The sequence below is a fragment of the Eurosta solidaginis genome, chromosome 4, assembly GCF_040869045.1.
Source record: "Eurosta solidaginis isolate ZX-2024a chromosome 4, ASM4086904v1, whole genome shotgun sequence".
NCBI classification, from domain to species: Eukaryota; Metazoa; Arthropoda; class Insecta; order Diptera; family Tephritidae; genus Eurosta; species Eurosta solidaginis.
The window spans coordinates 21,476,778-21,501,867 of NC_090322.1; the positions used below are offsets into that span (position 1 = coordinate 21,476,778).

At 37.2% G+C, this 25,090-nt stretch overlaps 1 protein-coding gene across 1 annotated transcript in view; it reads right to left on the reverse strand.

Annotated features, from left to right (window-relative positions):
- Nucleotides 1-407: 407 nt before the first annotated feature.
- LOC137249250 (zinc finger protein ZFP2-like) overlaps nt 408-25,090 on the reverse strand; it is a 78,350-nt gene continuing 53,667 nt past the window's right edge. Inside the window, exons 3-6 of the mRNA XM_067780571.1 lie at nt 22,876-23,184; nt 8,756-8,896; nt 8,386-8,676; nt 408-4,559 (exon numbers count right to left, since the gene is read on the reverse strand). Coding sequence (XP_067636672.1) covers nt 4,556-4,559; nt 8,386-8,676; nt 8,756-8,896; nt 22,876-23,184 — 745 coding nt within the window. The 3' untranslated portion in view covers nt 408-4,555. The remainder of the gene's footprint in view (nt 4,560-8,385; nt 8,677-8,755; nt 8,897-22,875; nt 23,185-25,090) is intronic.

Below are 25,090 nucleotides of genomic sequence, written 5' to 3' on the forward strand. Positions count from 1 at the left end.
GATAAGGCTGTGTGCCAATCGATAACATTTTACTCAATGGAAAAATGAGGTGTAAAAATTTTCCATTTTGGTGAAAATTTTTCCATTTAGATGTGCTAATCCACAAAGACATGCATTTCTTCTTTTCGTATGTTTCTGAAACAAAATATATGCACGACCACACAAAAGTAATTGTCAAATTTTACCTAGCGATTATCAATATTTTACCTAGCCTCATTGGCTCGTTGGCTAGGGAAAATTCTGACGTTCGTATTCACCACGATAGCTATCAAAATTTTCCTTCGGTTTGTCAAAATTTTACTTTTTCATGCGATTGGCCCAGGGTCTAAGTTTTTCATCGCAGAAATACCCTCAGATTTTTTGCGAAACTACCCTAACTAACTATGTAGGTATAATTGAGAAAACTCTTTTTGATATTGCTTTGCCCGGGACTAACCCACACTTTTTATATTTGTATAGAAAAAAATAAGGTCCGTATGAGACTCTTCTGAACATAAAACAACAAATAAAAATTTGAAATTTTATACGGCTATATTTTTAGATGCCTTGAAAAACTTTTTCATTATAACAACACTCATCCCAATGTACATATGTATATGCATTTGTATAATTTCTCATTACTGATAATTTTGTATGTACTTGGGACCTTCTCTAGACGATCGCAATACATATAAATTAGAAATAAATTCAAGTAAATTGTTCAGTTTTGTTAAATGCTTATTACAAAAATAGTAACTTTTCTTTGTGTTAAGAGGGGATAACCCTTTATGGCTTAATGTATGAGAACATTAAAAAAAAAATTTTTAATTTATTTACAATTTATCTAAAAATTAATTAATTCAATTTTTCACATATTACTTATAAAAAAAGATATTCTTTTCATTCAACTTATCAAGGGAAAACTCAAATATATTGCATCACCATTATTTAAAAGATTGTTTATTTTACATCATATTGATTTTCAAACGAACGATCGCGATCGATCTTTTTAAAACGAGAAAATATTTGAGTTTTGCAGTGGACGCTCGCAAATAACGATCGATACCGAAAAATCGAATCACCACGCTTGAAAAGAAGTTTTGTCGCTCGTATTAGTTTGTGAAAATCGTTGTATCTTGTGAGAGATTGTTTATTCATTCGTAGGCAAATTCGATTTCTCACTCGCGAGAAATGTCAAGCACTCAATTTTAATTGAGCGATAAGTTGTTTGAGAGATCATATTTTGAACGTTCTCCGCACCTTGTTAAATATACATGGATTTTCTTTTGTATATGACAGTTTGATGTTTATAATGATTTAAATTTCAAATTTGTATATATATATAAATATTTTATTAAATGTTTAGGAATGAAAACACTCACTTATATGAGGTACACATGATTTTATCTTTAAATTATTCATTTTAAATATATATTTATGAAGTATGTGTATTACTACTAAAATATAATTGTTATTGTAAAAACTAATATTTTTAGTCATATGTTTTCTTGCATTTATAATAATATATCCTCGCTAACAAACATGTGCCGGGTTGTGATTATAATCTTGATTTGTTTATAGGTTCACCCGACTGGCTTAATGGTTGGTTAAGTGTCCAAAAATATATTTATTTCTTTTGTTTGTATAATTAATTGGAAATGCATTTCAATCTCGATTTGTTGCTTGCATAGCGCACCGTTTATCTGTTATAATATATTTTGCAGTTAGGAAAAAGAAGATAGCACCCAAAACTTCAATAAAACTTGTAGAAAATAATGAATATTGTAACGCTATAAATTTAGTTTTATGGGTATCTTAGAAATTCGCAGTCCTCAAGTCAATATCTTCATTATTATATGATAAGACAGTTGATCCGTAATAACATCTGTGATATTTTGATGTATAAAATTGGTAGTACTTGCAAATAAATCACTAATAGACTAAAATAAATTTAGGTCCGTTGGTAGAATCGCCAAATTATATAGTGTTAAACTATATTTTTATTAAAAATTTATTTTATATGCAAACTAAATATTTTCACATTTTAACAATTCTAAAATAACTGATTTGAAAATTTTCATTTTTAAATAACATCAAAAGTAAAATGACATAAAAATAATTTACAAAATTAAAGTATATTTTACAAAGTAAATAACCCTACACCGCCCTTGAAATTATAAGCTGTCCAAGTACATATGTAGATATTTGTATACATCCACAAAATATATGCAATAATAAAAAAAATTCAATCTTTTTTAAAAAATTATTTTATTTATTTTAAGTTGAAAATATTAATAATCAAAAAAAAAATTTTTTTTAACTAATCAAAAATTTTCATAGTAAAAAGAAAACTCAAAAAATTAAAGCATGAAGTACAAAGTATAATATTTTGTTATAATAGTTAACCCTACATAATTTAAATTAAACAAAGACCCTGGATAAATTTTTTTTAATTGTAGACCAAAATTTGCAGACGTTTGTGTTCGAAACATTGATTTCAACAGTCTTCGTTAAGCCAAAATTATATTTAAGAATGAAAGTCGAACGATTTTAAGTTGAAAGAATTTAATATTAGGCCCAGTCCAAACTGTTATTTTCCTACTAGTACGACTGTCTTGGGAAAGCTTTTGCTTCACCACTTTGAGTGTTCTTGCGAAGGACAAAGCCTCAGCTGGTTAAAATGTGTGCCTACGTATTCACGTATGTAACAGGATCCGTAACGTGTAGGTTATATTTAAACTTGGATTGGTACGCTATAATCAATGTGATTCAAAGCACTGGGCTAGTTGGGGATATGGCCGCCAACTTTGAGAAGTGTTAATCCAAGAGACTTGGGTATTGAATCATGAAGTGTGAAAATCAAAATTAACATTTCAGACGCTATTTTAAAGTTTCACAAATGAACAACAGATGTTTGAATATAAGGCAAAGTGATTTTTCAAACCCTTCTCATACGTACATATATCTTCAACTTAAGTATGCGGTGAAACATTTCAAAAGTGTTTAAACCCCTGGAACCTATTAAAGGATTTTGCATCACTAACTTCGCTTATTATTTAAGCCAATCGGAATATAGAATTTTTGAAAAAATCGGCACTTTTTTTGGTAACTTGATTTTTCAACAACTTAAGGACAATTTCTAAACATTTTCAACAAATATACAAATACAAATATTCCCGATCTTCAGTACATAACATTCAGCTGAAAGCCAACCTCAAGTGAATTTTATTCTCGTTGCGTGAAATCAGTTCGTCAGACGTTACATTTATTTGTTTTTTTTTTTGCAGTTTTTTTAGAAGCTCCTAGTGCCCAAAACATCTGAATTTTGGCGTCAAAAGATACATTTTTTCTCATACATATTTCAAAATTTTTGTTTGGCTTATTTTTTTCACTTAGAAATATTTCGGTTTGAGTTTTTTTAATTCCACAGCATTGCAATGCTGCATGACTTTACAACGGATTATTAGCTAACTTTCAGAAGTCAACTAAATGTGAGTTATACTCTGGTATTCGGACAGTAGTCAACTATATTTAACTATTGATAATTTATTGCTGCAGGTTATGGGCATGGTTCTGAGCAGGGATGCACCTTAACGTTAAGCTAATCGTTTATCAAAAAATTTCCACCGTTTCCGTTGAAACACTTCGAAATATTATCGATAAAGAAATTATCAAGATAAATTGTATCTCGTTTTTAACCGAAACGAAAAGCTTTCGTTAAGGTTAAAAACGTTAACAAAAACGTGATACTTTATGTTTGAATTGTGCTGGCAATGCTATAGCCATGGTGAAGCCGTAAGGTGGTAACAACGAGCGCACATACACACACAAACTCTATGTAATTTGTTTGTGTAATTTGTTGGTGGTAATGTCAAAAATACTCTGAGAAATGTTCGTACTGTCAAAATTCATGAGAAAAGTTGCAATCAGCTTAGCTAATGCTTTCACCTTTAATGACTCCGCCATCAATCAGCTTTGCCAGCATAGTTTGAAATTAATAATCAACATAAACGATTTGATTTCGTTTTGATATGGCAGAAAACGAAACGAAATCATTTCGTTAATTTGACGTTCTTAACGTTAATAAACGAAACGAAATGACTTTGTTTCGTTTATTAACGTTAACTATCGTAACGAAATGATATCGGTTTGTTGGTTAAGCATGCCTGGTTCTGAGCCACACATCATATCATACTTTTGTTTAGTTATTTAGTAGTTAACCTAAATTCAAAATTTTGATGTTGATATCTATGACATAATTCATTACCACTCCGTCATCCCTTTCTCTTAGCAAAAGTTCTCAACGTTCAAAAGCAAAAGCATACACATTTAATTCAAAAGCAAAATCATACAAAATTAATAATAAATCCGCTTTGTGTAGAATTGAATGTGTTATTGGAATCTCTGAATTGTTCTTAACTGATTATATCAGTGCTGTCAGAATGGACGTGATTTTGAGCAGCTACATTCCATCCAACTGTCCAAATTACTGTTTTCGATAAATTAGCACAATAAGTACGAGCTTGGTGTAATCCTTATAATACTCCTTGTTTTTTTGTATTGTGTGGCAAAATGTTTATCTGAAAGATAACGTTATGTATAAGGCTTATAACTCATTTAAAATAAAGCTCACATCAGGAATTATTAGAAGTCATTAGTAGGAAAATAACTACATTATTATAGGGTTTATAAATCAATTAAAATAAGGCTTGCATAATGCCTTATAAAAAGATACCACTTTTTGTATTACGAGCTGTATGATGTAAGCATATAACCCTTTAAAAATCAAGCTTACATAAGGCGTTATAATACGATTGACTAAAACAATCTAGTTAGAATAAATATAGATTTCCATATATCAAAATGATCCGGGTGAAAAGGAAATTCTTTTAGCCATGTGAACCCGGTCATTTGAGTAAATTTTAAGATATCTTGTTGACATTTTATATGTGGATTCCTTGGCACTCACCTCGCATAGCTATTTGAAATAAGCGACTTCAGACAATATACACGCCCACTTTTTATGTATATATATTTTAGAAAATATCAAAAATGTGATTATTCAGTAAATGATGCAGCTACAATAACCAAACTTCCCTTACCTCTAATTAAAAGAAGAAAGGGGCGTAGCGCCGCAATTTTTAAAATAGTATTGGTCATAATTCAAAACCGGTTTAAGTTGACATTACAAAACTGGGTAAACTACTTCATTGTCTTAGGGAATGAATCTGGAAAAATTACACTGGTTTAAAGCCAAAATGTACCAGAGACGCCATTATGAAATTCCTATGTAAAATCACTCCCTGATTTCGAAAATAAAGGTTATTTTAAATTCTATGGTATCGTTTTTGAGATATTTACGAATAACCGTTTTTTCAAAAAAAAAAAAAAAAAAAAAAAAAAAAAAAAATTGGGTCCACTTAATCATATATCAGACCAATTCTAAATATTCTCGCGGAATTTTGTTCTCGCGGATTTTTTTATTCCCGCGGAAAAATTCCTCCAATTCTGTTCTCCTAGGGAGAACAATAATTGGGGAATAGGAATTTCGAATTTTCGAATTTCGTTGCACATTTCTTATTTTGTTTACAAAATTGAAAAGTTTAATTATTGTTGCAAATTTGTTGGAAATTAAGAAATAAAATATAAACAATGCACAGTATTTATTGCATTTCATGTGGTATTCACTGAAATGAGTAATAAATTGGTGCCACAGCAACATCAACAGCGGAACATAAGAAGACCGGCGGGATAACACAAATCCGCCGGAGTTGCCTGCATTCATTCTGCAAAGCAATTTTCTGGCGGCCAAGTCGAGTTGAGTTCGCCTTTCGCCATATGCCAAAATCTATTTAAGCCTTCTTAAAAAATCCTTGCGCAATTTCTGGATGGCTGCATCAAATATATAAAGAGCTCTTCCGTTGCTGATGATATATTTTTCGGCTTAAAATAAAGAATATTGTGATTGTAGTTGTTGTTGTATTAACAGTGAGAATATTGTGGTAGAATATAAATACATCTTTTAGCACAAATTTGTACAAATAAGTGTTCTTTCTTAAAATAACCAATTTCCTTTAACTATTTTGATGCATTCCCTTTAATTTAACAAGTGAAAAAACTCCTATGAAATGGCAGAGAAATCTCCCTCTCCCTCACATTCATAATACCTACTTTTCTCCCATAACCGGTTTCCGCTTTTTCGAACATTGTTCAGAATAGGAGGAAAGGGAGAAGTGAAAAAACTCACAAGGAATTTTTATTTAGAATACGAGGAATGGGAGAAGGGAGAAAACTCGCACGGAATTTTCGTTTAGAATTGGGCTGATATATCTCAAGAACGAATTGAGCAATTCCAAACGGTTTGAAGCTTTTAAAAGGTAATAAAATTTGCTATAAACTGTAAATACAACACTTTTTGCTAGGCCCTGCAGATTCAAAGATAACGAGCAATCATTACGGATTTTTTAAATTTTTTGTAAGAATATAAAAATATTTGTACTTTGCGAGGAAGGATCTCGAAAACTTTTTATTTTTTTGCAGATTTTTTTTTTCTCTCTAAGCTCTGTTTTATTACAAAAAATAAGCTTTCATTCAACAAAATCGAAGAACTCATAGCGGAATGATACAAGGTGGCAGCATGGTGACATACCTACAGACATAAATAAAAACTCCATGTACTTTGTTTTTGTAAATTCGATGGACAAATGTCAAAATTGTACTGCGCCGGAAGTTGATGTATCAAATCAAATAAAAAAAGTTTATAATCAGCTGTTCCATGCTGCCACCTTGTATCGTTGCGCCATGGATGGACTAATACAAAAGTTATAAGCATTCAAGTAAATATATCCATTTAATACTTAAGTACCCTACTGGTACATATGTGTTAGTATTCGTATATCAGTTAGTTAGCAGGTAGATCTTCGAAGGGTTATTAGATACAAAAAACTGTTAGTGTCGCTTTTTCAAACCCAGGTACATTTCAAGCAAGAGCATATTTTTAAGGCAGGTAGTGTTTTCTTTGTAGAACTTTCTTTGTAGATCTAAGTATAAATAATAGTACATGCGCCTTGTTCCTTCATAATATCTGCAAGGCTCGCCGGATACTGTTCAGTTTATAATTGCAGTTTATAACCTGTCATTTACTTAAAAATATAATATGAATAAAAGGGCGCGAGAATATGAGTGTACAAATGATCCAGATATGTTCTGTTTCACCTGCGGCCAATTTATCGTCAAAAGGATGCGGTGTGTTTTCAAATCCTTTAAAAGTTACATACTATAAGTATTTTGGAATTGAGCCTAAAAACAATGAATAACCATGGACACCGAATACTGTGTGCACCACATGTCGAGTCGAATTGATTTTTTCGGAAACCGGAACAAAAAGGTGCGTTGTAAAAATTAGGAATTTGCTATTTATTACACCAATGAAGTGGAGGAAACCAACTTGCCATTCAACGGACTGCTATATTTGTACTACAAAAGTACTTGGGGTTGGTTGCCAGAATCAAATTTGACATTAGTTCCGGCTCCAGTTTCATTGTCAACAGCAGTATCTGATTACGCGGCATCATGTTGCACTGGATTTCAAACGGAAAACGAAAGAAACTCTTTGTCACAAGCACAACTCAATGATTGGATAAGGGTTTCACTCAAACAATAAATATGATTTTGTCAAGCTATTCGTAAAAATTGGAATGAAAAATTGTTTTCGATCACGAATCGCATAACACGATACCGGCCCTGGATTCCGCGCTTTACGGAGTAATTAACCTTAATTCCCAGCGGAAATAGTAGCCGTAACCAAAGCAGTAGAAACCCTGGAAGAAAATAGCCCAAGCTGCAATCGGTTAACTTTTATATTGACAGTCAAGCAGCAACTAAGGCAATAATCTCGCATAGCACAGCATCTATATGCGTGTTAGAGTGTAAGCAGTCCCTGGAGAGAATCGGGACAGGGAAAAGCATACATCTATATTGGGTCCCAGGGCAAGGAGAAGGGAATGAAAAAGCGGATGAACTAGCTAAAAAGGGCGCATCCCTTGAAGCTTGCTCCGTAGACGTCCCAATTAGGCTGGGCGAAGTTAAGCGAAGGCGAGAGGTGCACATGATTCACCAAGCAGAAAAGGCGTGGGTTCAAGCGTGGGGCTGTAAAGTGTCGAAGATTATGTGTAGGTCTTACAACCTTAGACTAACAAAGTTGCTTCTATCATTAGAAAGAGTACTGTAGATTCATGACGGGTATTCTGACTGGACACTGCCTTATGGCGTCACATGCCTTTAGGTTGGGCTTGATCAGTGATAGCAGATGTTTATGTGAGGTCCTCATGGACCGGCCAGTTCAACCTAACCTAACCTACCTTAATATAAGATCACAGTCTACGGAGTTTATGAATGCCATGTTACCTGTTAACTTTTAATTTAGCCTCTTCTTCCCGTAAAGGTGCCATATTTTGCTCATGCGACCCTGGATCTTCGTCTTTATGCGTAGTTGAGTGTAACCGTAGCTCTGAAGCCAAACGAAAAGCTAAGGGACAAAACTCACATTTGTATATATTATCACCAAGATGATTTACACGTAAATGCTTATTCAGTACACTTGTTGTAGCAAAGCACCGTTCGCAGTATTTGCATTTATATGGTTTTTCACCGGTATGAGTACGCATATGCTGGCTTAGTTTTGTAGCTGTTATAAATCTATTCCACACAAGCAGAGAGCAAAGTTGGAATAAGTTTGGATAAATATATTAGGACGAGGATTGTTATGACAACTTACCGCTTTTCACAAAACTCACATTTATGGGGCTTTTCGCCGCTATGAATTAGTTTATGTCTATTTAAGTCCCATGTTGTTTTAAAATATTTGCCACAAATTTCGCACGGGAATTGTTTGTTCTTGTTACGTATGTTTTTGTATCTGAAAAACAAAGAAAAAATCACACAGGTAATTGAAGCAATCAAAAAAAAAAAAAAAGAAAAACAAGTTTATTTTTTGATATTACAAGGAAGCGAGGATTTGAATTTTGTAACTAAACTAACAATTATTTGACTACTTAAAAGTCGAGTAAGTTTCAACTTCAACAGGGTTTTAAAACTTTTTAGCATTTTTAAAGAATATATTAATTAAAAAAAAAACACTGTGAAAGAATAAAATCGCCTACTTAATATTTCCCACAAAAAATAACTTTCAGAACATAATTGAAATATCGTCGCTGCGCTCACAAAAACAGTTATGTGTTTTTCAGTAACTTTTCAGGAGATCAAAAAAATATATTTCAGTGCTCATTTGCAAAATTTCGCAAATGTATTTTTGAAATATTTTATGGTATGTTATATGTGTGAAGGAAAAAATCATGTTTTTTAACCCATTTCGATGTGATAAATATGTTCGCCGTTTTATAGCACATACATATGTAGCTCCTTTCAAAAATGATTCAAATTTGCTTTTGGCGGTAGGGAAATGTATGAAATTGTTGACGTATTTCCTCATAATGCTTACGGAGATGTCCCCTTAAGCCCCTGGGAGCTACACATCAATCAGATGTCTGTTGGGATGCCCAGGTTTTTGGATATTCATCAGAAACTGTTTGTTTAGCATTTCATTTCTCTCCCTAATGGGGAGTACTCTCGCCTCATAGTGTACGTGGTGTTCTGGGGACATAAGCAGACCGCCCGTAGCGGTTCTGAGGGCAGTATTTTGGTAGTCTTGTATTTTCATCTAATGAGTAACCTTTAGGCTTGGAGACCATATGGGGGACGCGTAGCATGCAATCGGCCGGCCAATTGCTTTGTAAGCAGTAATGAGCGTTTGTTTGTCCTTACCCCAAGTACTGCCGGTAAGAGAATTGAGGATTTTATTACGGCTCTGGATTTTCGGTGCAATTGCGGTTGCATGCTCTCCAAAATGTAGATCCTGAACGAACGTCACACCCACAATTTTAGGGTGTAAGACAGTCGGTAGGGTATGTCGGGATCAAATAGATTATATTGCACTGAGTGGTGGGTGCTAAACGCGAGACCGCCTCCATTTCCGCTCTCGTGATCTTTTCTGTGGACGATATGTCCAGAGCAGGTCTGCAAAGCAGATATGCTATGTGTTTGGTCTCTTGGAACGCAGAAATGCGGATGTTATCCCGCTTCATGAAATCAACTATCTCCGTGATCTTCCCAGTTAACCTATTAAAGTTTAACTGCAGAATTCTGAAGTGCAACGGGGGAGACGTCGTCACTCTGAGAGTAGGTTAGGTTAGGTTGAACTGGCCGGTCCATGAGGACCTCACATAGACTGAATAAGTCCGTAGTATTACCAGAAGTTTGTTTTAACGACCAAACTGAAAAACCCTATCAAAAACCAGGACCAATGTTATAAAATAACTCCGTCCTCTTGGCAAATACTAGAAGCTTCTTAGGATTTAAGCCACTTACTGCTTCTAGATCTGACAGCTATATCACTCCTAATAGCTGGAATCTTAGCCTGGCAAGCGCAGGGCAAGAGCACAGAACGTGCTTGATCGTTTCCTCCTCCAGCCCGCACTTCCCGCATCTGCTATCACTGATCAAGCCCAACCTAAAGGCATGTGACGCCATAAGGCGGTGTCCAGTCAGAATACCCGTCATGAGTCTACAGTCCTCTCTTTCTAATGATAGAAGCAACTTTGTTAATCTAAGGTTGTAAGACCTACACATAATCTTCGACACTTTACAGCCACGCGCTTGAACCCACGCCTTTTCTGCTTGGTGGATCATGTGCACCTCTCGCCTTCGCTTAACTTCGCCCAGCCTAATTGGGACGTCTACGGAGCAAGCTTCAAGGGATGCGCCCTTTTTAGCTAGTTCATCCGCTTTTTCATTCCCTTCTATTCCCATATGCCCTGGGACCCAATATAGATGTATGCTTCTCCCTGTCCCGATTCTCTCCAGGGACTGCTTACACTCTAACACGCATTTAGATGCTGTGCTATGTGAGATTATTGCCTTAATTGCTGCCTGACTGTCAATATAAAAGTTAACACGATTGCAACTTGGCTAATTTCTTCCAGGGTTTCTACTGCTTTGGTTACGGCTACTATTTCCGCTTGGAAAACGCTGCAGTAATCCGGCAGCCTGTAGGACTATTTATTTCCGGATCAGCACAGTATACCGCAGAACCTACTCCTTCCACTACTTTGGAACCATCTGTGTACACATGTATCGCCTCGTCCGCCATTTTAGCACCCTTGCGCCAACCGTCCACCTCTATTGTGGCCTTAAGATCGCCCTCGAAGCGCAGATAGGGAATCAGGTAGTCTGTTCGTCTTGTGATTGATGACGCTATACTACTATGGCCGTATGGTCGGCGCTCAAGCTGCCCCGGGGCACTGAGCCTGGTTGCAGTTGTTAACGCTACGTCCTTTGCTACCAGGTCTACAGGTAGAATGTGCAGAATAGCATACAGTGCAGCTGTCGGGGTTGTTTTCAGGGCTCCCGTAATGCTAAGCATTGATAGTCTGCATACCCCCTCTAATTTTTCAAGGTAGGTTGCTTTTTGTGTGGCTTTCCACCAAACAAGAACACCATAGTATAGGATAGGGCTTACAATCGCTGTAAAAACCCAATGAAAAAGAGAGGGCGATAACCCCCACGTACACCCCAGCATTCTTTTACATGCACAAAGTGTCGTTGAAGCCTTCTTCACCCTCTCCTCCACGTTGAGCTTCCATGACAGCTTACTGGCTAGGATGATTCCTAGATACTTTGTGCAAGGTTTCTCCCGTAGGGTCACCCCACCTAACTTAGGCCTGATCCAATTTGGGACTTTGTACCTCTTTGTAAACAAGACCATATCCGTCTTCCCCGCGTTGACTTTCTACCCAACATTTGATGCCCAGGTATGAATATCCCGAAGCGCCTGATCCATCAAAGAGCTAATCGTTGGAAGGCACTTTCCACTTATGACAATTGCAACGTCATCCGTGTAAGCCGTAAGTTTTACGGGTCCCTCATCAAATCGCCTGAGCAGTGTGTTGATGACCTGCGTCCACAGCAGAGGTGATAGCACCCTCCCTCCGGCGTTCCCCTGTCCACTGATTTCGTGGCCTCGTACAATCCCCATTGTGATGTAATCTTCCTGCAATTTAACATGCAGCCGATCCATCTCGTTAAGGCTGGATGTACTTTAATGTAATTAAGACCATTCATAATCGCCCATTTAGAAACATTATTGAAAGCCCCGGCAATGTCTAAGAAGACTCCTAGAGCATATTCCTTATATTCCAGGGCTTTCTCTATGCTTATTACCAACATATGCAATGCGGTGTCTACCGACTTGCTTTTAGTGTACGCATGTTGTGTTGTGGAGAGCAGTTTTTCATCCACGTTGGACTTTATGTACACATCCATCAGCCTCTCAAAAGTTTTGAGCAGAAATGATGTTAAGATAATAGGTCTATAATCTTTGGGATACACGTGACCGATCTTCCCCGCCTTTGGTAGGAAAGCTACACGAGCAGTTCTCCAAGAGTGCGGTACATGATTCAGTCTTATGCACCCATCGAATATTATTATACTTGAAACTTGTAGCATGGCCGGGAATATACCATCTGGGCCCGGCGATTTAAACTTAGAGAACGTCTTCACTGCCCATTCGATCTTGGTATCGGTCACCAAGCCCGGCACTACCCGCTCCGTGATCTAAGTGTGAGTGATGTCTGCTGGCTCTTCTAAACCATCTCCCGTTGAGAAATGTGTATCGAGAAGCACCTCAAGGGATTCCTCACTATTACGTGACCATTCCCCGTTCTCTTTCTTTATTAGTCCCTGGACTATATTTCCCCTTGCTAGGACTTTTATGAACCGTGCTGTTTCGATGAGCACTCTATGTCCGTACAGCAACTTTTTCATGAGATTCTCTTCGCCCTGGAAATTTCACGCCTGTAGATCCCCGTACTCGTCCCGACACGCTTCGCTTTCTTGTGACTGTGTTAGAGGTTTATCTGTAGGACTTGCAGCACCATTGGGCTGTTTGTCCCCCTCCAGCACCTTCGTCGTGACGTCGTCGTCCTCCCCTTGCCCTTTTGGTTTAGTGTTCGAAGCTCCCCTCAGCCTCTTTTAACTGTTGTGCCGGGTGTTCCTCTTTATTAGTCCCTGAACTATACTCCCCCTTGCTAGGACTTTTCTCAACCGTGCTGTTTCGCTGGAGCACTCTATGTCCGTACTGAAACTTTTCCATGAGATTATCTTCGCCCTCGAAATTTCACGCTTGTAGATCCTCAGAAGATCCCTGTACTCGTCCCAACACGCTTCGCTTTCCGCGGTCTTTGCTAGCTTAAACATTTCTTTTACCTGTCTTCTTAGAAGACTCAGTTCATTGTTCCACCATGGCGGCTTTGCTTTTCCTCTGAATCTTCTTAGAGGGCAAGCTTTGTTATACGCAGTCATAAGCGTCCTTGTTAGGAATTCATTAGACTACTCCAGTTCTTCCACATTGGCAACCTCTTTGGGTTGTCCCAGTTTCGTTTCTACCTATTTCTGGAATTTAGTCCAGTTTGTTGACCTAGGGTTTCTAAAGCTTCCTCCCTTCTCTACGCTATTTAGGGGGATGCTGAAGCTGATATACGTATGGTCGGAGAAGGATGGTCTATCAAGAACCATCCAATCATATTGATATATCACGTTCGGAACTCAGTGTAATATACAAAACATTGCTGGATGTTGGAGCAATGTATGTAGGGATATTTCCCCTGTTGGCTATCTGCAAATTGGTTTCTCGTTCGTATCTGCTCCTCCCCACGCATTGTGGTGCGCATTTGCATTTACAATGATGTGTAAATGTGCTAAGTCGTCATCTGTTGAAAAGAATATGCTAAGTCAGCCTGTAATATCAATCTGAATTACTAGTAATTTCTTTGCGCGCGCCTTTTATTTACTTATTTAATTCATTCAGTCTAAAAGGCCATCCTTTGTTGTATTTATATTAACGATAAAGACACTCCCCGAAGGCTTTGGGAAGCTATAAATTGCGCCGGCAACCCCTTGAGAGGGTTGCGCAACACAAATGGAAATAAAATGTTGTATGGAAATTCTTCAAGTCCAAGATGTTCAAATAAAAATATCTAGCATCAATACTGCGGGCCATTTTTTTCTCAACGGAATATCATAGAGTAAAATTTTGCATATGTGGTTTTCCTTGCGTGCAAAGATATGCTCCAGAACAATTTTTTCTTGCACGGTTTTCGCAACAATTTTAAAAATAGAAATTTTTTTACAGAAATAAAAAATGTGCTTTTAAAGAGTTTTTAATTACAAGCAAATTGGTGTTTGCATTGTCAAAATCGGTGAAGCCCATAGGCTGCTACTCAACTTCAAAAGAAAGAGGACAAAAAACTCAAATGGCAATGGACACAATTTTTTTTTTTTTTTTTGGAAAAATCGAAGATAAACATTTTTTGTATTGTCGACAGCTATCAAATAATACTTCTGTTGCTCAAAAATAAATGATCACGTTTTTAGGTGATCCGTTTCAGAAATCGACGATATCTTCTGGTTTCACATCAATGTCAGAATGTATATTCAGCAACGCCAGACCGACCAATCTTTGCTGAAGCATAGTCGTTCTGAGCCACGTTTTCAACCGACGTAATGTTGAAAAAGACCTTTCGGCGCTTGCATTCGTGACACACATCGTACATAAAATTTTGAGCAATGCATTGACTGTTGGGTATACATCTTTGTCACAAAATTCCAAAGTTTCCAGAGCGTTAGTTGGTATACCAGAGGTTGTTTGAGAATTTTCGACTGTCTTTTGCTTTCAAAAGTATTGCCAATGAGTCATTTCTCCTTGAAGTCTTAAGTAAAGAAGCTTATGTCCCCTATTTCCGCGCCTGGCCAGTGTACACTATTGTGACATTCAAAACTCAAACGCACTGTTGCAGAATAACTTTTTGCTTTTCATGGCGTTTGATAAAAATTTTCTCACTGACATATGACTTTCAGCAAAACTATGTGCACAACACTTTACAGAATCGTATGAAAATTTAAAGTGTAAATTGTGTGTGCAAATGAGTTTTCAATGAGTGTACATTTTTCAGTTTTTCACAATTAGGGAATTGACCCCCAGAACCGTTAGAAATAGTTTGACAAATAAATAGTATTTTTTGTGAAATATATAGTTTTAGTGTTATATTTCAATCATTAACCGTCCTGTTCATTGATGGATACCCGGGCACCTTTTGCATATTCAAAAGCCATTTTTAAATAATCTACAAATAAAACCAAGTTAAAATTTTATGGCATCCTATGGGAATAAGTTTTCTACAAAAAGAAGACAACATTTTTTCAAATATTATTTCATAAAGATGTTTTTTTAATAAATTAGTTTTTTATTATTAGTTCTCATGGCTGGGATACCGAGGTACCACTAGTAGTTCTCACGTAAAAAAATGTGATGACATTTTAAATTAATAAATAACATGAAAAGTTTTCAAATCTTAACACTCAGGACACTCATTTTTAGTATGACTAAGGCAAATTGGGTTTCCACAAGTGCTGCATACTCTATGAACTACCTTGTGGTACCCGGGTACCCAGCCATGCGAACTAAGAAGAAAAATTATTTATGAACAGGACAGTTAAAGGTGAGAAGTGATGGGTAAACATATTGAGTAAAACGTGCTCAGTCAGGAGAAAAAATTTGTTTTTAGTGCGGAAATCGTGCTAAGTCATGAAATAGCTGCTGGGTATGCTAACATGATTTTTATTTATCCTTTTCAAAGCTTATACACTCAAAAGTATTGCAATTAAGGTATCCTCATTCACAGTTTTGCAAAAAAGGTTATTTCAAAAATTATTCATTTTTTTGTCTCCTGTAAAATTCGTAAAAGTGACTTAGCACATTTTCTCATTAAGCTAACGATATGTTTCAGGCAGTGATTGAACATGATACATTACTCCGGAGCTGTTTTTTTTTTGCTTATGCTCCGGCTCTGAACATATCTGAACATATCATAAAAAGTGATAGCATTTCTTATACTCTGCTACGACCTACAAGAAATTATAAATCTTTCACACAATAGTTTTGCACAAAAACAACAAAATTCGTCTAAGAAAAAGGTTAACCCAGCAAAAAATTTATTTTTTGTGCACTTGATTAAAAAATTAATTTATCTATAACTTGGTACCCGTATATATAATACTCCTATATTGCTAATAGAAAATGCTCGCAATGTGTTTTGAATTCGAAATCAAAACAAGATAGCCTATACAATTTTTGTGATTCTAGAAGCATAAGTGTGACAAGAAAAAATTCAAATTTAGGCATGATGAAATGAATATTCAGGTGTTCTCATCCCTTCACGTTTTCCCTTAAGGCGAATTAAACTTCCTTAACCCTAACGCCATAGTCGTAACCATACCCATATCCATAACCATCTCCAATATGATCGATTAACGGTGCCTTAACCTAAAAATCGTGAAAATTTCATAAAAATGAAGAAAACGCCAAAAATTAAAAACATATTCCACAAAAAATGAGTCTCTTAGTCATAACGTATTCAAAACAATGAATAAAATCTACAAAAAGTTATTAAATTCACCAACTCAAATATTTTTAGGTTATGGATATGGCGAGAAACCAAAAACCAATTGGTTGGCTATGGTATGGTTATTGCGTTGGCGCTATGGTATGGTACCATTAATCGGTTACATTGATTTCCATAAGGTAGGTTCGATCAGCTGTTTTATCTGGTTATGGCTTTATGGTTATAAATCACCATCAATTGGCTCTTTATTCTGACAAGTTCGTCATGCATAATTTAGAGGGTTGTCTATCATACAGAACTTCCTTTGATTTCTACTACGATCGTAGTAGATTTTACTATACGTTTAGAAATATTATAACTATATAAGTCGGTGCTAGAATTGTTTAGCCAAAAAGATTAACGTAAATTTGTATTCCCTAACAGAACATAGACAAAATTTTGCAGAAAACTAATTTATTTGAAGATTTTGTACGAAAAATTGAACAATCCAAATTATTACTTTTGAAATACACGTAAATACTGGCAATTAGAGCTGCCGAAAAAGTGAGGTTATGTTGGTGACATCACCTTTATTATTACATCATGAAATTTAGGTGCTTTCGATTATTGAATGCAAAAACAAAAACGTTTACACATCAATATATTGGCACTCTGATGTTTGCGAATGTAGCCTTTTGTAGCAATATAGGAGTATTACATATATGTTGTAGAGGTTTACGCCGATCACTTTATCGGCGGCGGCGGCGTAGGCGGGGCACCGGCGTACGCCGGTGTTCTTACTTTAAAAGCTTGATGTTTCTATTTAAAAAAATAATATTTAGGAAAGGTTTTGTTTATATGTATTTAAGGAAATCAACGTGTTGGCCATTTCGGAAAGATCCGGGGTTTTTGCATCAAAATCTCGCAGACCGTTCCAAAATTTTCAGGAGTAGCTCCTTGCGAAGGGATTGTCCCTCGTTCGCATGCTCCAGAGAGGCTTCGAACCTAACCCCGGTCTTTGGAATTGGTACTGCTGCGCCTGCTGAAAAGAAATAGATATACATAAAATAGTCACACTTTTGCCTGTATAACTCGTGCAAAGCGTAGTTTCACCTAGGGTTAACTCCTAATAATCGTCGCGAACACAATTTCCTTAAATCATTTGTCGCTCCTTGGCGGTCACGCATAAAGGCGACTTAGGGTTGCTATGAATGGTCTATTAATACTCATGACTATCGTGGCACAGGGCGCCTCTAGTTTTTTCCGCTGTTTTTACTTACTTACTTACTTAATTGGCGCTTAACCGTCTAAACGGTTATGGCCGTCCAACAAGGCGCGCCAGTCGCTCCTTCGCTCCGCCAACCGGCGCCAATTGGTCACACCAAGGGAGTTTAAATCGTTTTCCACCTGGTCCTTCCAACGGAGTGGGGGCCGCCCTCTACCTCTGCTTCCATAGGAGGGTTCCGCTGTTTTTAAGAGCTAAAATTTCCGATGTGGCATATGCCAGTACAGAAGCTATAGGACTGCGACTTCGAACTCATACTTTCGTCGACGTCACTTTCCTAGAAGCTCTAGGTGTAACTCCAAAGACTTTCCAACGGATGCTTTTGTCGCGCTATGCTGCCGAGCTACACTTTGAAACGTTAGGGAGTGACTATTCGGCCAAAGATGCCGCCCTCGAAATCATAAGCAGTCTAAGTGGATGTCATTGCGTCATGGGTGAAAATCCGTATAATCCTCGGCGCATCTACATAATTAAAATTTTACAAGGACCCTGGGTAAAATTTTTAAAATGTAGACCAAACATTGCAGACGCTTGTGTTCACATATCAATAGTCTTCGTTAAATCAAATTTAGAATGAAAGTCGACGGATTTTAAGTTGAAAGTTGTTAACTACTGTTTTCCGGCCTTACGATATAGGAGCTCATTATGGATGACCGCGTAGCTTCAGTTTTCAGACAAGTTCGACTGTCCGCTACGTTAGGGTAATATCACACACGGTCATTAGTTCCACTGTCTTGGAATTTTGCTTCACCACTTTGAGTGTTCTTGCGAAGGACAAAGTTTCACCTGGTTAATATATGTGCCTACGTATTCACAATTGTAAAAGGAGCCGTAACGTGCAGGTGATATTTAAACTTGGTTGATAGGCTAAAATCAATGTGATTCACTCCAAGGGATTAGTTTTGGATAGGGCCGCCAACTTTAGGAAATGTCAAACCGGGAGACTTGGGTGTTGAAGGATGAAGTGTGAAAATCAAAATTAACATTTCAGACGCTATTGTATAGTTTCGCAAATAAACAACATATGTTTGAATGTAAGCCCAAGTGATTTTTCAAACCCTTCTCATAAGTACATATGTATATACTCAACTTAAGTATGAGGTAAAAATAATTTCAAAGGAGTGTTTATGCCCCTAGAACCTACTAAAGGATTTTGCATTACTGATTTCGCTTATTCTTGAGGACAGTTTAAAAACATGTTCGCCTTGGGTCATTTTATTTGAATTAATTGTTCATTACTAATTTTTTCAAAAATGCAAAGTGAGCATATAAATTTATTATATAACTTTTCTTTTAGTATTTTGTTTTAATAACTTGGTGAATTGGGTGATGGAAAGTCCGTGTTAAGCTGACATCGAAAGCGCCTGTTATTTTAAATAACTTTTGAATAGTTATAAAGAGTTAAATTTCGCAATTAGTTTCTTATAACTGGCGGTGATGTGTATCCGTTGATACCACTTTCGACCATATCCGAACAATTTTCGACATGAACAATAAATGGCCTAAACAGTCTTAAACGAGTAGAAACAAGTAAGGAAGGCTAAGTTCGGGTGTAACCGAACATTATATACTCAGTTGAGAGCTGTGGAGACAAAGTAAGGGAAATCACCATGTTGTAAAAGGAACCTAGGGTAACCCTGGAATGTGTTTGTATGACATGTGTATCAAATGGAAGGTATTAAAGAGTATTTTAAGAGGAAGTGGGCCATAGATCTATAGATGGACGCCATTTAGGGATATCGTCATAAAGGTGGACCAGGCCTGACTCGAGAATTTGTTTGTACGATATGGGTATCAAATGAAATGTGTTAATGATAATTTTAAAAGGGAGTGGGCCTAAATTCTATAGGTGGACGTCTTTTCGAGATATCGCCATAAAGGTGGGCCAGGGGTGACTCTAGAATTTATTTTGTACGATATGGGTATCAAATAAAAGGTATTAATGAGTATTTTAAAAGAGCGTGGGCCTAAGTTCTATAGATGGACGCCTTTTTGAGATATCGCCATAAAGATGGACCAGGAGTGACTCTAGAATTTGTTTGTACGATATGAGTATCAAATGAAAGGTGTTAATGAGTATTTTAAGAGGGTGTGGGCCTTAGTTCTATATGTGGACGCCTTTTCACGATATCGCCATAAACGGGGACCAGGGGTGACTCTAGAATTTGTTTGTACTATATGGGTATCAAATGAAAGGTGTTAATGAGTATTTTAAAAGGGAGTGGGCCTTAGTTCTATAGGTGGACGTCTTTTCGGAATATCGTTATAAAAGTGGACCTGGGTTGACTCTAGAATGCGTTTGTACAATATGGGTGTCAAACGAAAAGTGTAATAAGTGTTTTAAAAGGGAGTGGGCCTTTGTTCTATGGGTGGACGCCTTTTCGGGATATCGCCATAAACGTGGACCAGGGGTGACTCTAGAATGCGTTTGTACAATATGGGTATCAAATGAAAGGTGCTAATGAGTATTTTAAAAGGGTGTGGGCCTTAGTTCTCTAGGTGGACGCCTTTTCGAGATATCACCATAAAGGTGGACCAGGGGTGACTCTAGAATTTGTTTGTACGATATGGGTATCAAATGAAAGGTGTTAATGAGTATTTTAAAAGGGCGTGGGTCTTAGTTCTATAGGTGGACGCCTTTTCGAGATATCTCCATAAAGGTAGACCAGGGGTGACTCTAGAATTTGTTTGTACGATATGGGTATCAAATGAAAGGTGTTAATCAGTATTTTAAAAGGCAGTGTGCCTTAGTTCTATAGGTGGACGCCTTTTCGAGATATCGCCATAAAGGTGGACCAGGGGTGACTCTACAATTTGTTTGTACGATATGGATATCAAATGAAATGTGTTAATGAGTATTTTAAAAGGGCCTGGGCCTTAGTTCTATAGGTGGATGCCTTTTCGAGATATCGACATAAAGGTGGACCAGGGGTAACTCTAGAATTTGTTTATACGATATGGGTATCAAATGAAAGGTGTTAATGAATATTTTAAAAGGGAGTGGGCCTTAGTTCTATAGGTGGATGCCTTTTCGAGATATCGCCATAAAGGTGGGCCAGGGGTGACTCTAGAATTTTTTTGTACGATATGGGTATCAAAGGAAAGGTGTTAATGAGTATTTTAAAAAGGCGTGGGCCTTAGTTCTATAGGTGGACGCCTTTTCGAGATATCGACATAAAGGTGGACCAGGGGTGACTCTAGAATTTGTTTGTACGATATGGGTATCAAATGAAAGGTGTTAATGAGTATTTTAAAAAGGAGTGGGCCTTAGTTCTATATGTGAACGCCTTTTCGAGATATCGCCATAAACGTGGACCAGGGGTGACTCTAGAATGTGTTTGTACGATATGGGTATCGAATTAAAGGTATTAATGAGGGTTTTAAAAGGGAGTGGCCCTTAGTTGTATATGTGAAGGCGTTTTCGAGATATCTACCAAAATGTAGACCAGGGTGATCCAGAACATCATCTGTCGGGTACCGCTAGTTTATTTATATATGTAATACCACGTACAGTATTCCTTCCAAGATTCCAAGGGCTTTTGATTTCGCCCTGCAAAACTTTTTCATTTTCTTCTACTTAATATGGTAGGTGTCACACCCATTTTTCCAAGTTTTTTTCTAAAGTTATATTTTGCGTCAATAGACCAATACAATTACCATGTTTCATCCATTTTTTCGTATTTGGTATATAATTATGGCATTTTTTTCATTTTTCGTAATTTTCGATATCGAAAAAGTGGGCGTAGTCATAGTCGGATTTCGGCAATTTTTTATACCAATACAAAGTGAGTTCAGATAAGTACGTGAACTGAGTTTAGTAAAGATATATCGATTTTTGCTCAAGTTATCGTGTTAACGGCCGAGCGGAAGGACAGACGGTCGACTGTGTATAAAAACTGGGCGTGGCTTCAACCGATTTCGCCCTTTTTCACAGAAAACAGTTACCGTCCTAGAAGCTAAGCCTCTACCAAATTTCACAAGGATTGATTAATTTTTGTTCGACTTATGGCATTACAAGCATCCTAGACAAATTAAATGAAAAAGGGCGGAGCCACGCCCATTTTGAAATTTTCTTTTATTTTTGTATTTTGTTGCACCATATCATTACTGGAGTTGAATGTTGGCATAATTTACTTATATGCTGTAAAGATATTAACTTTTCTTTTAAAATTTGAATTTAAAAAAAAATTTTTTAAAAAGTGGGCGTGGTCGTTCTCCGATTTTGCTAATTTTTATTGAGCAGACATAAAGTAATAAGAGTAACGTTCCTGCCAAATTTCATCATGATATCTTCAACGACTGCCAAATTACAGCTTGCAAAACTTCTAAATTACCTTCATTTAAAAGTGGGCGGTGCCACGCCCATTGTCCAAAATTTTAGTAGTTTTCTATTCTGCGTCATAAGCTCAACTCACCTACCAAGTTTCATCGCTTAATGCGTATTTGGTAATGAATTATCGCACTTTTTCGATTTTTCGAAATTTTCGATATCGAAAAAGTGGGCGTGGTTATTGTCCGATATCGTTCATTTTAAATAGCGATCTGAGATGAGTGCCCAGGAACCTACGTACCAAATATCATCAAGATACCTCAAAATTTACTCAAGTTATCGTGTTAACGGACAGACGGACGGACGGACGGACATGGCTCAATCGAATTTTTTTTTCGATACTGATGATTTTGATATATGGAAGTCTATATCTATCTCGATTCCTTTATACCTGTACAACCAACCGTTATGCAATCAAAGTTAATATACTCTGTGAGCTCTGCTCAACTGAGTATAAATATAGTAACGCGCCGGACGCCGCGCCGCCACGCCGATATTTTTGACATTCGGCGGCGGCGTGCGAAGAACGACCAAAATCGGCGGCGGCGGGGGCGTTTATCGGCGGCGTATATCTCTAATATGTTGGTACCGGTATATCGCACAGAAAGTAGTTATCCAGTATATATAAATATTTGGTACTTTTGGAAGGGAAAATAAAACATAAAATTCTTCACTCTATCACCGATATCTTATAATACGCCTGCAAAAAGCGGTCATATTTAAAACTTTTTGACTACCACTACATTACGGTGATCAAATATTCTGTTAGTGCCACGTTATTTTCTTACCCTCCAGGTTTTCCCTCCAATGGTTGCTGCTTTAACTTAGCCTCTTCTTCCTTTAACGTTGTCATATTTCGTTCACGAGTCTCCGTATCTTCGTTTTTATGAGATGTTAAGTGTAATCGTAGCTCCGAAGCCAAAGAAAAAGCCAAGGGACAAAACTTGCATCTATAAATATTTACACCCAGATGCATACGTAAATGTCTATGTAGTACATTTACTTGCACAAAGTCGCTTTCGCAGTACTTGCACTTGTATGGTCTTTCACCGGTATGAGTGCGCATATGGACGGGTACATGTGAGGCGTGAGCAAAGCTATTTTAAAGACAGGATGAAAAGTTATAATAAAAAACGACGTTATGACGATGATTTTAATACACTAGCTCCAAATACGTACCTCCAAATGGTTTGAGGTTACCCCCTTTATCACCAAAATCAAAATCCCTATAATCAGAATACCCAACACGAAATCCCTATTCCCTGTGTGAAATACATTCACATTTAGAGCTTACGATTTCTTCTCGAAGACAAGCGAGATTTTCGAGACCCGAGAAATCGAGATGGAGGCGACTAAATACCCAAATGAAGAAGACTAAATACCCAAATTATTCATTGGTACTTGCCACCGGAACGTACCGGGTCTATATCCGGACCACCAACATCGATTATAATCTCAAAACCCTTCGGGAAGTGTCGCTACAACAAAATGATAGTGTGTAGTCAGGGCGCTCGGTAAAGGAGCGGTCTGCCAACTCGGAAACAGAACTATTGTTGGGACGGAAGCGATACAGGGAGTTTAGGAGAACCCTCTAACAATACCGGACAGCATTAAGAATTATGCAGCGCGTGACTGCAGTGATCAACCCAACCGACCGCGAAAGCGAGCGTTTGGCATGGACCCATGACACAGTGATGGAATGTCAGAGACAGTTCACTAACAAAGACTTTGCTATGAGCAATTCTCAACTTAGCAGTCTGATTTTAAGCGACAGAAGAGGAAGGGCAAAGAAGAACCACACCCTAAATCTGCAACGCAGAGCGAAGAGGGAAATCAAAGTACTGAAATACCACGTACCTCAAAAGATGTTATGCATAAATATGAGTGCAATAGTAGCATTAAAAGTAAAGACGAAAAGACTAGTAAGCTAACGGGTGATGCAGCTTACTCGGTGATACTAAAGGGATCCAATGCTGAGACAACGATTCAAGAGGTTGATAAGCGCAATAGAAAGCTTTACAGCTTCAAAGCAATTGTCAACCTCACCTACGAGAGGGGAATCCTGCTACAAATATGAGTGTATCATAATAATATTAAAAATAATAATAATAATAAATAATCGTTCCAGAGGTGGTCGGGCTAGTACGTTAATGGTGCTTTGTTACCGGAACTAATCGGATCTATATCCGACAAAGAGCCATCAACATCGATAACACTCCTCAAACCCTTCGGGCTAGGGGCCTAGAATATACCCGCGGTAGGTATGCTTGGCGAAAGGAGTAATATCGGTAGATATGATTCTCCTTCGGTAGTAAAAGGGTAAAAGTCTAGAGCAGTGGTTGACTGCTAATACTTGTTTTGGGAGAGGAGTCAAACGACGCGTATTGACCTCGACAACAATAATCTGAAGACGGAAAAGAAATGAGATATTTGCAGTTAAAGTAGGCAATTTTCATGTGGTTTTTGTAATATTGTTGTAGACAGGGAAAAATTGTGTATGCGGACGGAAGGCCGCCAAAGAAGAAGTGTTCTGCACAAAAATACTATGAATCTCCCCCGTTCGGAAGTGACCCGTTTTTCGGTTTTACGTTAATACCGATTATTAATACTGAGGTCATAACGCGTTTTTGACACCTCTCCCGATATTTTTGGACGCGTAGTAGCAGTCGATCGCAGTTCTAGGCTTTTATCGAAACAAAAATCAAAAATTGAAAAACTAGATCTGGCATTGCACCGACGGTCTTTGCATGGAAATTCAAGACCCAAACCACTGTGTCTGCTGTAAATAAAGCTTGAAATCGAATAGAAACAAGCCTCGAAAACAAAATGCAAATAGAACGTGTACGGTACGTTATTCGCAATTTTTTACTATGTCCCTTTATAATAAATATATGCATATGCTTGCACAATTCCTCATATGACAGGTATTTTTTTTTTTTATTTATATAACATTTTGTGGACTTTGTGTTTGCGAGTTTGTGACATTATCCCAAAAATGTGCGC